Source organism: Myxocyprinus asiaticus, chromosome 11 (genome assembly GCF_019703515.2).
Source record: "Myxocyprinus asiaticus isolate MX2 ecotype Aquarium Trade chromosome 11, UBuf_Myxa_2, whole genome shotgun sequence".
NCBI lineage: Eukaryota > Metazoa > Chordata > Actinopteri > Cypriniformes > Catostomidae > Myxocyprinus > Myxocyprinus asiaticus.
Genome location: NC_059354.1, coordinates 36126851 through 36141444, shown reverse-complemented (window position 1 = coordinate 36141444; position 14594 = coordinate 36126851). Strand labels below are relative to the sequence as shown.

Sequence of the window (14594 nt, the reverse complement as noted above, 5' to 3'; positions counted from 1 at the left end):
GACTATTTTAAGAGATTGATTTACAGATGACTGGCTTTCACATGGTGTAGAAGCAGTATTATTGTTAAGGCAAACATCCTAACAATATCTATCTATCTGTCTGTCCATCTGTCTCCATGCTGAGACTTAATAACAAACAGAGGCATATTTTTAGGACTGCCTCCGACCAAAGATTTTCCTAGTTGACTAGTAGTCATTAGTTTGAGCCATTAGTCGACTAGTTGTCGCACGTTTATGATATTAATTTAATTACTTAAATATAATATTTTGGGGGGGCATCAGATGGCAAATGGTTTGAGTTCCAGGGCTGAGAAAGAACATTGCTAACACTGTTCGACAGTACAGAGAAATACTAAACTGTAATAATGAGCCTTTATAATATAAATTTTACAAGCGCAAACACGAAGCGAGCCGCATCGGCAAAAGTGGTAATGATTCTGAATGTGTCGGAGAAACCAGCAAGGAGACTGTCGGGACATTTTGTTAATTTATAGAGAGAAATGGACATTAAGTTAAACATGCAGTAAGCGGGGTACTAATTTAGCTTCCCCACTCCCCACAAACACTTGGATAAGCCTAATAGTGCATATATGTCTAGGTTATCTAACGTTAGAGTGAGCGGCCATGCTAAGTGGCTAACATTAGGCTACTTGCATGTTTCAAATGATAAGCCATGTTTGAGTTCGATGATGAATGATAGGCGAACGTTTGCCTGCAGAGTTTGCATGTCACCTCCTTTGGGTCATCCTTTACCCTCTCAAAATGATCCCACACTTTGGATTTCCTGCCCGACATTATTAATTACCGCATGGACTAGCCGTGTAAACGATCATGTCTGTCTATCACTGACTGCGTGACTTCGCCACTTCCTGTGGAGTTTTTTTTTTTTTTTCTGCGACAAACCGACCAATCAAAACTTGGTCAACCAAGACTCTTCTCATCGACTAACGTTTGGTCGACTATTAGGGGGCAGCCCTTTATATTTTAGACATCAGGCTACAGCAGCACTTCCACTGTTTGTTACACAGGACAAAAAGGGGAAAAAACAACAATCCCATAATTCCTCACGTTCGGTTGAAAGGACTGGGTGGGACTGGTGGTTGTAGGGGGCCTTTTGTGATAGTCAGGGTCGAGTCCAGACCAAAGAAACACAAGAGAGAGCAGCCATTATTCTTACTCTATATGTGTGTTTCCCTGTAGTCTTCTAGGTTCCTCTCTCATTTTTCAGAAACTCATACTTCTGTCTCATTCATCTATCTCCACTTTTCTATCTCTTTAAAAAAACTGTAATTTCCACCCCACTTTAAGAGATTACCTTGTATTTAAGGCTTTTAACTCTGAACTGAATAGGGCTGTAATGTTTTATATTGTACCTTACATAACTGGCATTGTGGCTCAAAGCAGATTACCATTTGTTTACAGGCAGAAAAGGCCTAGCATCATTTGTTTGTAGATGCCAATTGCATTGATATTTTGTTTCTAATGCAATGATGACATTCAGACATTTTTAAATGAGACTTGAGTGTTCAAAAGTGCCCAAAGTCTTTTTGGGGCCACTGTCACTGATTTATCTTACTTCCAAAATGCTTTTATTTTTTCAACCTGCATTTGCACAGATGTTATCCTTCTCAGATACATGTACTATACATTCTTTTAGATGTTAGTGACCCAAAAATGATAATTCTCTCATCATTTACTCACCCTTATGTCATCTCAAACTTTCTTCCACAGAACACAATCGATTATATTTTAATGGAGATATGATGTCTGTTTGTCCATACATTGTAAGTGAATGGTGACCACATTTTCAAGCTCCAAAAAGGACAAAGGCAGCCATAAGACTCCAGTCCTATCGGTTTTGGGTGAGAACAGACCAAAATATAACTCCTTTTTCACTGTACATTTTGCCATTGCAGTCTCTAGGCACGATCATTATTTCAAGTAGATTGGATCGCTTTTGAAGACATGGACTAAACCACTGGAGTCTTATGGATCACCTTTATTCTGCATTTATGTCCTTATTTTGTAGCTTGAAAATTTTGGTCACCATTCACTTGCATTGTATGGACAAACAGACATCATATCTCCATTAAAATATCTTTGTTTATGTTCTGCTGAAGAAAAAAATCATACGAGTTTGTGATGAAATAAAGGTGAGTAAATGATGGGAAAATTATAATTTTTGGGTGAATTATTCCTATAGACCATTTCAAGGGCTATTCATCAGTTTAAGGAATTGACGTCTTTGTTCCTTTAACATTTCCTACTTGTCCAACTCATTGAAAACAACAGTGGGAGGCGCTTCTCATAGTGATTTTAACACAATTAACATTACAGTGCTAACGTTAACACGATTGTCATAAAATGTCATTATTCAAATGTGGACCATGTTGTTCGATGGCTGGATGCACCCTGCATACCTGGAACTAATGGAATTTAAAGTGCCGAAAGAGTAACCACAAATGGACGCATGACAGGTGGATAAATGAAGTACTAACAACTGTAGCACACATCTTTTCTCTGGTAGTTGTTCAAAATTTATGCCAACTAATAGTGAGTTTGATAGGTAGAGCCCTAAAGTGACTATAGATTGCTCCCATTACAATGAATGAAGCTGCGCAAGTAATTTACTTTTACATTTAGTATTTTAGCAGATGCTTTTATTCCAAAACGACTTACCAATTAGGAACACATCGTTCCTAAAAGAGATCCTTTCCTTGTCTGCAGGTCATGCAGACAGCTTCATTGAACAGCTTCATTGATTTTAATAGGAGCGATCCAATATTCCCGATCTTTCCACTGAGGAAATAATTGTGAACATCTTTTATTTTTGTAATTAAAATTTTTTTATTGATTCAAAGAAAATAACACAACAGAGAAAAACACAACACATACACACCGAATCAACATTTAACTTTTAATCCTCACTAATATCCCTCCCCAAAGAACACCCCTGTGGTCACATAAAATAATAAAAAAAATAATAATAATAATAATAATAATAATTATATATATATATATATATATATATATATATATATATATATATATATATATATAATAAACATGCATAATTAAACTAAACTTCTCTCTCCTCATTCCTTCCCTGTGAGTCCCCCAAAACCACCAAATACCTACCCCAGCCTTCTATCTGTCATCTCTTCAAAAGCCACCACCCTCTTCATCTCCGCGCACCACACCGGAAATGATGGCATTCCGTCTGACTTCCAAACTCTTCAAATAATTTGTCTGCCAATCATCATGCTAGTCAGAACCCAATTTGTTATATATTTGTCCCCCAAATTTATAACTGCCCCATCGCCCAAAATACAAAGTCTGGGGCAAAGTCAAATTTTAGTGCCCAAACGTCACACAAATAATTCTGAACATTTAACCAAAAATCTTGGATCTTAACACATCTCCAAAAGACATGGGTTATCTCCAACTTCTGATTGGCATCGCCAGCAGGTGGGTGTGTCTTTAAAACCAAGCCTGTATAATCTAGAGGGGGTCCAATAAAATCTATGTAAAATCTTAAATTGCATAAGGCAAACCCTTAAATCTCTAGATGCTGACTTCACATTTTTTAGAATCCTAGTCCACACTCCTTCCTCCAATACCAAGTTCAAATTTTTCTCCCATAATCTCTTGATAGAAGTTAAAGCTCCATCACCCAGACTCTGAATTAGCAGGGAGTAATACACTGATGCCTCATGGCCTTTTCCAAAAGCAGTAATCATCTCTTCCAAAGTATCTGCAGCTTTAGGGGAGTGTGTGCTAATCCCAAAAACAGTACAGAGCATGTGGCGCAGCTGTAAATTCCTATAAAACTGAGATCTGGGAATCCCAACAATTATGACCCAAATTCTCAGAAGATCTCAACACTCCACTCTCATACATGTCGCCGAGTGTAGTAACCCCCTCACAATACACTCTGACCAACAGAAAGGGGACTTGTTGATACATAATTTGGGGTTCAGCTATATGCTTGAGGCAACATTTAAATAAATGTCCGAATTAAATACTCTGGCCACTCTTGTCCAAATCACGTGCAAATGTGAGATAATGGGGTGTGACTTAACTTCTCCGGTTAGTTTGATAGAAAGGTTTTCCAATGGTGAAATAGGGGCAAGGACTTCCTGTTCAATAGAAAACCAGGGAGGTGCTCTTTCAGGTGGAAGTGACCAATGAGCCAAATGCCTGAGACTGAACGCATAATAATTGAACAAAATCTTGGGAAGGACTAGCCGACCTTTATCAATCAGCTTATGTAATTTGTTGAAATGTAGTCTGGGACGTTTACCATTCCAAATGAAGGACTTCGCTATGTGATGAAATTGCTTGAAATAAGAGAGGGGGACATCTATAGGGAGTGACTGTAGCAGGTAGTTGAATTTTGGAATACAGTTCATTTTAATAACATTAACCTTCCCAATCATCGATAAATGTAATGAAGCCCACCTGTCCACATTGCTCGAAAACCTTTTTATTAAAGGGTCAAAATGAACTCTAACTAAATCAGACAAATTTGCTGGGAATAAAATACCCAAATACTTAATGCCCTGTTTGGGCCACTGGAAGGCACCCGGCTGGAAGGCCGTTACTGGACAGCACGCTGTCAAAGCCAAAGCTTCGGATTTAGACAAATTGACTTTGTATCCTGAGAACTTGGAAAAGGAATTAATAATTCTGTGGAGGCAAAGCATAGGTCTAACAGGGTCAGAGACAAATAATAAAATATCATCTGCGTAAAGCAGAAGCTTATGCGCCACACCTCCCGGCATCACCCCCGGAAAATCATCCTCCTTTCTTATCACGGCTGCTAATGGTTCCAGGGCAAGACAGAACAATAATGGGGAAAGAGGGCAAGCCTGCCAAGTGCCCCTATTCAGAGTAAAATAATCTGAAATTAATCCATTTGTCTCTACCCCTGCTACAGGGTGACTATAAAGTAACTTAATCCAACCAATAAATGTACTCCCGAACCCATACATTTCCAAAATCTTAAAAAGATAATCCCATTCTGCCATATCAAACGCCTTTTCAGCGTCAAGTGAGATGTCAGCGACTGGAGACTGATCATTCGCTACTGACCACATGATATTGATGAAACGCCTAATGTTATCAGAAGAGTTGCATCCCCAAATAAACCCCACCTGATCTATATGTATAAGAGATGTCATAACTTTGCTTAACCGGTTAGCCAACATCTAGCTGGATAAGGGAAATTGGACAGTAACTTTTACACTCGCTTGGATCTTTGTCATTTTTAAGAAGGACAGACTGATTTGGGCTTGTGTCATGGTTGGGGGAAGCTTTCCATTCTTTAACGATTCCGTATAAACAAAAGTGGAGCCAAGTCTTTAGCATAAGATCTAAAAAATTCAGCGGCAAAACCATCTGGCCCCGGAGCCTTGCCTGTAGGTAAGGCCTTAATTACCTCGTCAAGCTCCTCCAAGATTATCTCAGAATCAAGAGAATTTTTTTTTTTTAATTTAGGGAGTTCTAATGGTTCCACAAATTTTTTAATATCTTCATCAGTAGATGAAGATGTGGAACTATAAAGATCAAGATAGAACTCTTTAAAGGCATTATTAATATCAATGGCAGAGTTAAAAATTTCACCACCAGCAGATTTCACTGAGGGAATGGTAGAAAAAGACTCTCCCTGCTTTATATATCTAGCCAAAAGCTTCCCTGCTTTGTCCCCCGACTCAAAGTATGACTGTCTTGCCCTGAATAACCAAAACTCCACTTTCCGTGACATAATAGTATTATATCTGTATTTTAATCAGGTCAATTCTCTGAGACCATCAGATGACATTCGGTGCTTCAGCTCTGCCTCTGCACTTTTAATATTTCCTTCCAACTCCACGAGTTCTCATGCTTTGGATTTTTTGGTAAATGAGGCATACTGTATGATCTGACCCCTAAGAACCGCCCTAAGTGCCTCAAAAGCCACACCCACAGAAGATACTGAGGACCAGTTGGTCTCCATATAAACATTGATTTCAATCTTTAACATTTGTTGGAAATCAGGATTTTGCAACAGGGATACATTAAAGCGGCAACTATATGATTTCTTTTTTCCATATGTGGCAACATCTCTAAACTCACCAGGGTGTGATCTGAGACTAAGATGTTTCCAATTGAGCAATCAAGATTGTTACACATCCTGTGAAGCGTCAGTGTTGCTCTTGGGGGCTTACACACTTTTGCTTCACAATGATCAAGGACTGAGTCCATCAAAAGATTAAAGTCTCCTCCCAATATTATATCATGAGGGGTACCAGCAGCTTGCAACATCCCTTCAAGATCAATAAAAAAGCCCCGATCATCAACATTAGGTGCATAAATATTAGCCAAAACCAACCTTTGCCACTGAATTTCTGCTAAAACAATAATAATTCTCCCTAATTTATCTTTAATCTGTTTGAGAGATTTGAATTGTAGATGTTTACTTATCAGTGTAATGACTCCCATACTCTTACTTGAGCCAGCACTAAAAAAATACATGCCCACCTCATATCTTCCCAATTTTTTCAGCTTCCTGCAGGGAAAGATACGTTTCTTGAAGAAACACTATATCACATTTCTTACGCTTAAGTAAAGAAATATCCTTCCTTCTTTTTATGGGGTGCCCCAACCCATTCACATTCCATGTGGAGAAAGATATCCCGCTCATATTAACATTTGACATTTTGATATAATAGACAAAATAAATTGTGTGTAAAAAACAAGATTATACAGACCACATTCCAACATTAGTGCAACAATCAAACCCCAAACATCCCCCACCACAAAAAAAAAAACAAAAAAAAAAACAGAAAAAAGCATTTTCACATTAACCCCGCGCACGACAGCGCCAACTGGCGTCAATCCCTCTAAACTCAAAAGGTCCATGTATGCCTACGAGAGCCCCCGCGACAACTTTGCCATTGGATTGCTCAAGTCCAGTACTTCTGCACAAATTTTGTAAGGCAGAATTACATAACAGAAAATACTTTGTAAAACAAACCCCAGCCAATAGGCAGAATAAACACAAAGAATGTGTAGATTCATTCACAGAACTGTCTCGAAGGTGTGTTCCTTCACAAAACAAATTCCAACCGATATAAATCCGTTCAGTTTCCTCGGACAGACAAACAAGTGTTCAGTGAGCCAGCTGTTTATGAGTGCAGCAGATTACATAATCATTCCAATGTCCAATGATTGGCATCGCCAGCAGGTGGGTGTGTCTTTAAAACCAAGCCTGTATAATCTAGAGGGGGTCCAATAAAATCTATGTAAAATCTTAAATTGCATAAGGCAAACCCTTAAATCTCTAGATGCTGACTTCACATTTTTTAGAATCCTAGTCCACACTCCTTCCTCCAATACCAAGTTCAAATTTTTCTCCCATAATCTCTTGATAGAAGTTAAAGCTCCATCACCCAGACTCTGAATTAGCAGGGAGTAATACACTGATGCCTCATGGCCTTTTCCAAAAGCAGTAATCATCTCTTCCAAAGTATCTGCAGCTTTAGGGGAGTGTGTGCTAATCCCAAAAACAGTACAGAGCATGTGGCGCAGCTGTAAATTCCTATAAAACTGAGATCTGGGAATCCCAACAATTATGACCCAAATTCTCAGAAGATCTCAACACTCCACTCTCATACATGTCGCCGAGTGTAGTAACCCCCCTCACAATACACTCTGACCAACAGAAAGGGGACTTGTTGATACATAATTTGGGGTTCAGCTATATGCTTGAGGCAACATTTAAATAAATGTCCGAATTAAATACTCTGGCCACTCTTGTCCAAATCACGTGCAAATGTGAGATAATGGGGTGTGACTTAACTTCTCCGATTAGTTTGATAGAAAGGTTTTCCAATGGTGAAATAGGGGCAAGGACTTCCTGTTCAATAGAAAACCAGGGAGGTGCTCTTTCAGGTGGAAGTGACCAATGAGCCAAATGCCTGAGACTGAACGCATAATAATTGAACAAAATCTTGGGAAGGACTAGCCGACCTTTATCAATCAGCTTATGTAATTTGTTGAAATGTAGTCTGGGACGTTTACCATTCCAAATGAAGGACTTCGCTATGTGATGAAATTGCTTGAAATAAGAGAGGGGGACATCTATAGGGAGTGACTGTAGCAGGTAGTTGAATTTTGGAATACAGTTCATTTTAATAACATTAACCTTCCCAATCATCGATAAATGTAATGAAGCCCACCTGTCCACATTGCTCGAAAACCTTTTTATTAAAGGGTCAAAATGAACTCTAACTAAATCAGACAAATTTGCTGGGAATAAAATACCCAAATACTTAATGCCCTGTTTGGGCCACTGGAAGGCACCCGGCTGGAAGGCCGTTACTGGACAGCACGCTGTCAAAGCCAAAGCTTCGGATTTAGACAAATTGACTTTGTATCCTGAGAACTTGGAAAAGGAATTAATAATTCTGTGGAGGCAAAGCATAGGTCTAACAGGGTCAGAGACAAATAATAAAATATCATCTGCGTAAAGCAGAAGCTTATGCGCCACACCTCCCGGCATCACCCCCGGAAAATCATCCTCCTTTCTTATCACGGCTGCTAATGGTTCCAGGGCAAGACAGAACAATAATGGGGAAAGAGGGCAAGCCTGCCAAGTGCCCCTATTCAGAGTAAAATAATCTGAAATTAATCCATTTGTCTCTACCCCTGCTACAGGGTGACTATAAAGTAACTTAATCCAACCAATAAATGTACTCCCGAACCCATACATTTCCAAAATCTTAAAAAGATAATCCCATTCTGCCATATCAAACGCCTTTTCAGCGTCAAGTGAGATGTCAGCGACTGGAGACTGATCATTCGCTACTGACCACATGATATTGATGAAACGCCTAATGTTATCAGAAGAGTTGCATCCCCAAATAAACCCCACCTGATCTATATGTATAAGAGATGTCATAACTTTGCTTAACCGGTTAGCCAACATCTAGCTGGATAAGGGAAATTGGACAGTAACTTTTACACTCGCTTGGATCTTTGTCATTTTTAAGAAGGACAGACTGATTTGGGCTTGTGTCATGGTTGGGGGAAGCTTTCCATTCTTTAACGATTCCGTATAAACAAAAGTGGAGCCAAGTCTTTAGCATAAGATCTAAAAAATTCAGCGGCAAAACCATCTGGCCCCGGAGCCTTGCCTGTAGGTAAGGCCTTAATTACCTCGTCAAGCTCCTCCAAGATTATCTCAGAATCAAGAGAATTTTTTTTTTTAATTTAGGGAGTTCTAATGGTTCCACAAATTTTTTAATATCTTCATCAGTAGATGAAGATGTGGAACTATAAAGATCAAGATAGAACTCTTTAAAGGCATTATTAATATCAATGGCAGAGTTAAAAATTTCACCACCAGCAGATTTCACTGAGGGAATGGTAGAAAAAGACTCTCCCTGCTTTATATATCTAGCCAAAAGCTTCCCTGCTTTGTCCCCCGACTCAAAGTATGACTGTCTTGCCCTGAATAACCAAAACTCCACTTTCCGTGACATAATAGTATTATATCTGTATTTTAATCAGGTCAATTCTCTGAGACCATCAGATGACATTCGGTGCTTCAGCTCTGCCTCTGCACTTTTAATATTTCCTTCCAACTCCACGAGTTCTCATGCTTTGGATTTTTTGGTAAATGAGGCATACTGTATGATCTGACCCCTAAGAACCGCCCTAAGTGCCTCAAAAGCCACACCCACAGAAGATACTGAGGACCAGTTGGTCTCCATATAAACATTGATTTCAATCTTTAACATTTGTTGGAAATCAGGATTTTGCAACAGGGATACATTAAAGCGGCAACTATATGATTTCTTTTTTCCATATGTGGCAACATCTCTAAACTCACCAGGGTGTGATCTGAGACTAAGATGTTTCCAATTGAGCAATCAAGATTGTTACACATCCTGTGAAGCGTCAGTGTTGCTCTTGGGGGCTTACACACTTTTGCTTCACAATGATCAAGGACTGAGTCCATCAAAAGATTAAAGTCTCCTCCCAATATTATATCATGAGGGGTACCAGCAGCTTGCAACAAGATCAATAAAAAAGCCCCGATCATCAACATTAGGTGCATAAATATTAGCCAAAACCAACCTTTGCCACTGAATTTCTGCTAAAACAATAATAATTCTCCCTAATTTATCTTTAATCTGTTTGAGAGATTTGAATTGTAGATGTTTACTTATCAGTGTAATGACTCCCATACTCTTACTTGAGCCAGCACTAAAAAAATACGTGCCCACCTCATATCTTCCCAATTTTTTCAGCTTCCTGCAGGGAAAGATACGTTTCTTGAAGAAACACTATATCACATTTCTTACGCTTAAGTAAAGAAATATCCTTCCTTCTTTTTATGGGGTGCCCCAACCCATTCACATTCCATGTGGAGAAAGATATCCCGCTCATATTAACATTTGACATTTTGATATAATAGACAAAATAAATTGTGTGTAAAAAACAAGATTATACAGACCACATTCCAACATTAGTGCAACAATCAAACCCCAAACATCCCCCACCACAAAAAAAAACAAAAAAAAAAAACAGAAAAAAGCATTTTCACATTAACCCCGCGCACGACAGCGCCAACTGGCGTCAATCCCTCTAAACTCAAAAGGTCCATGTATGCCTACGAGAGCCCCCGCGACAACTTTGCCATTGGATTGCTCAAGTCCAGTACTTCTGCACAAATTTTGTAAGGCAGAATTACATAACAGAAAATACTTTGTAAAACAAACCCCAGCCAATAGGCAGAATAAACACAAAGAATGTGTAGATTCATTCACAGAACTGTCTCGAAGGTGTGTTCCTTCACAAAACAAATTCCAACCGATATAAATCCGTTCAGTTTCCTCGGACAGACAAACAAGTGTTCAGTGAGCCAGCTGTTTATGAGTGCAGCAGATTACATAATCATTTCAATGTCCTGCAAATATACTCCACAAAACAAACTCCAGCCAACAGAGGCATAAGCACAATGAACGAGCAGATTCATCCACAACTGTCCTGAAGCAGTGTTATTCCACAAAACAAACTCCAGCTGCTAGGCGGAACCAGCACAAAAAGAAACAAAACAGGTGTCCCGGTTCCTTGGATGGTCAAGAGTCAAATTCACTCAGAGACTGCATAAAAAAATACACCATGATTTACTCAGTCGCCAACTTTATTAAAGACATCCTTTGTGTGGGCATGTAGATATTTTACGGCCATCCCCAGCATCCATTCTCAATCTGGCCGGGAACCCCAGTGCAAAAGTGACCCTCCGTCAATGCAAAAGTTTCTTGAAGGAGTGTTATTCCACAAAACAAACTCCAGCCGCTAGGCGGAACCAACACAAACAGAAACAAAAATGGCGCCCAGCTTCCTCAGACAGTCGAGTGTATGTTCAGCAAGTCATTCCACTCACATGAGAATTACCAAATGGCTTATTCACTCCAATGTATTTATGAAGGACAGTGCTTGTTTGGGACACGTAAATACTTTGTGGCCATCCTTCATATCTGTTCTCAGTTTGGCCGGAAACATCAATGCAAAAGCGATCTTCCATTGATGTAAGTGTTTCTTACACTCCTTGAACCGATCGCATTTCTCTCTTGTCGAATTCGCAAAATCCAGGAACAAGAAAATGTTGTGATTCTTCCAAGAAAGCTTTCCTTTGCTCCTTGCCTTGCGCAACACAAGATCTTTATCAGATGATCTCAAAAATGTTGCCAGAATTGATCAGGGCCTGTTTCCCTCAGCAGATGTGCGAGCTGGGACACTGTGAGCTCGCTCGATTTCCAGTTTGTGGCCTTTTATGTTGAGCAGACTCAGGAAGAGCTCATCTAGGAATTTTACCATATCTCTACCTTCTTCATGCTCAGGAACTCCCAACAATCCGTACGTAATTTTTTTGGCTTCTACTTTCGAGCTCTTCCAGTTTTTCCAAAATGTTTTCCACGTCTATTTTGGTCACAAGCGGATTAACGGATAATTCCCTTTCTGATGACTCCAGGTAATCGATCCGTCTCTCAACATCTACCACTCTTGTTACCAACTCAGAAAATTTTGTTTCCATCGCCATAATCGATCGACGTATAACAGTGAGATCCTCCAAGTCAGCAACAACCTTCATCAGCATCACAGACATATTGGACCGTTGGCGTTGAATCTCTCCCGCCGCGCCATCCAAATTGAGTCCCCGGTCTGCAGGCCCATCAGAGGTTTCAGCTTGCGTAAAGAGCCCAAGGATTTTGACCTCTTTGCCATGTTTACCTCAAAGAACAATATGAAACTAGGTGTATCGAATCTCACTGGATTATAACATGAAAATAATTAAAAAACTAGCAAATTGTGCAGAGCTCATTGCTCACACGTCTGCTCCTCGCATGGCGTCATGTGACCTCTCATAATTGTGAACATCTTAACTATGATAAAATTTAATTGCCTCTCTCACATAGACACCCAGTATCAACAACACATCTGGATAAGTCACTTCAGGTAAACGTTTGATGTTCTTTGAGAAAATGTTAACTCAGAGCTTTATTTAAAGGATCGGGTAATGATACCAGAAGGGCTTTCTAATTCCTTTGTAATTGTTTACATCCTTGAAATGGTCTAAAATTTGAAGTCTTCATTTGACATAATTGTCTTTCTGATTTCAACTGATACTTGCAAGCCTCCCTGTGCTGGCCCATTTAGTTACAATTCCCTCATTATATTGTTATCCCGTCTCTGTGTTTGAGCCATATTGCAATGTTTTCTTTGTGTGCTGCTGAATCTTATATTTTGAAGCATGTGTAAAGTGTGATATCTGACGTAAAGACATATAAAGATCATAGGTCTGCATGAAATTGGTTCCTAATGTTGCTCGCTGATTGTGCTGTTGGCAGGTGCCATCCGATGACTCACTGGGCTTGTTGGCGGAGCCCCAGGTGGCCATGTACTGTGGGAAGCTCAACATGCATATCAACGTCCAGAGTGGCAAGTGGGAACCAGATCCAACTGGCACCAAGAGCTGCATCGGCACCAAAGAGGGCATCCTTCAATACTGCCAAGAGGTAAGGATAGAGAAGAGAGATATAAAAGAACGAAGAATAGAATGGGTTCTGATGCTGTATCAGTGTTAGTTGTCAATAGGTCACATAGATTATAAAACATTATTGTAACATGATTACATTAGCAATTGCAAGTTAATCGCTTAATGATCAATGATCAATCAGTGTAATTAATAACCGAGGTGCTTCTGAGTAATACATAAACATGAAAATTGAGTTCTGTTTAGTCTATAGAGTTTTTCAATGGCTGAGGATGATGCATTTATTACAATGTCGGTATAAGATTGCAGATGAGATGTGCACAAAATATCTGAAATGATTGTTTATTGTACAGAATATTTACACAATATGCACTCAAAGATATTTGAAAACAGAAAATGCTCATTGTCTATTGACAATTTTTTTTCTGCTTTAAGGGAGAGTGAATCCCAATCTAGGGGTACGGCTAGCGGGCACGGTTATCAGACAGTGGTGAAAAAATCAGCCCATTTTTGGCTGATTAATCAGCTTGGCCAAAATATAGAAAAATGCTAATTATCCATTAGGGCTGAAACGATTAGTCGATGTTATCAACAACGTCGACAAAAATTTTCGTTGTTGAATAGTCGTTTGATCTCATTTAATCACATTAAACTTTAATGATGATGCGCGAGAGCAGCACTGCGGCTTGCGCCTGACTGAGAAGAGGAAGAATTACACATCTCACAGTCCAGATGCACTCTAAACTTTCCAAACAGCTTCAGGTGATATAGATCGCAAAGTATGAGGGAAATATAATGCACAAATACAAAATAAGTAAATGCAGAGGCACTCTCTTTAGCACTCTCATTGGCGTTACATCTTAAATGCAGTTATATTTAATGCGTTATAGCTTTATTAAAGTTCAAATAATATGGAAGCAGATCATGTAAAGAACTACAAACTCCGAAACTGGCATTTCACTGTGCAGTCAGTGCCTCTTCTATGAGTCTATTGAAACTGCACCCGGCTGATGTGCACTCTGTCGCGGGGACGCTCATCCTTCAAGCGTGCAAGCTTAATGCAGCTAGATTATAACGTGATGGCTCGTGACTTGTTGAGTCATAATATATGCCACTATGCATTTCTTATCGTGAAAATTGGCAATATGCAGATTTATTAATACGAGAGAGTTTGTTTTTTTGTGAGTTAAAGATGGATTCAAGTGAACAGAAAGGTGAGAGAGGATAGTCTTCGCCCCATTATACACCGCAACAAAATATGTTTTTGATTTTGTTTTGGCTTGTTTTCCAATATAAATATCTAAAACTCCTTTAAAACAACATACATTTTCTTTAGCAGCTATACTGCAGAAGAAAAAATTGTTATCTGAGAATGTTGAATATAATATTAAAAATACATATATTTTAAAATATCTAAAAATCCTTTAAAAAAAAAAAAAAGATGCATTCACCTGAGAAAAAGCATATTTAGACTTGGTTTTAGATAATAGATCTTGAATATAAGTCTATTTTGTCTTTACTGCGCTCACAGAAGTATAACCAAGTG

General features: G+C 39.1%; 1 protein-coding gene across 2 annotated transcripts in view; it reads left to right on the top strand.

The window, feature by feature from the left end:
* LOC127448493 (amyloid-beta A4 protein-like) overlaps positions 1-14594 on the top strand; it is a 33474-nt gene that overhangs the window by 2492 nt on the left and 16388 nt on the right. For both annotated transcript variants that reach the window (XM_051711089.1, XM_051711088.1), the window contains exon 2: positions 12903-13070. In XM_051711089.1, coding sequence (XP_051567049.1) covers positions 12903-13070 — 168 coding nt within the window. The remainder of the gene's footprint in view (positions 1-12902; positions 13071-14594) is intronic.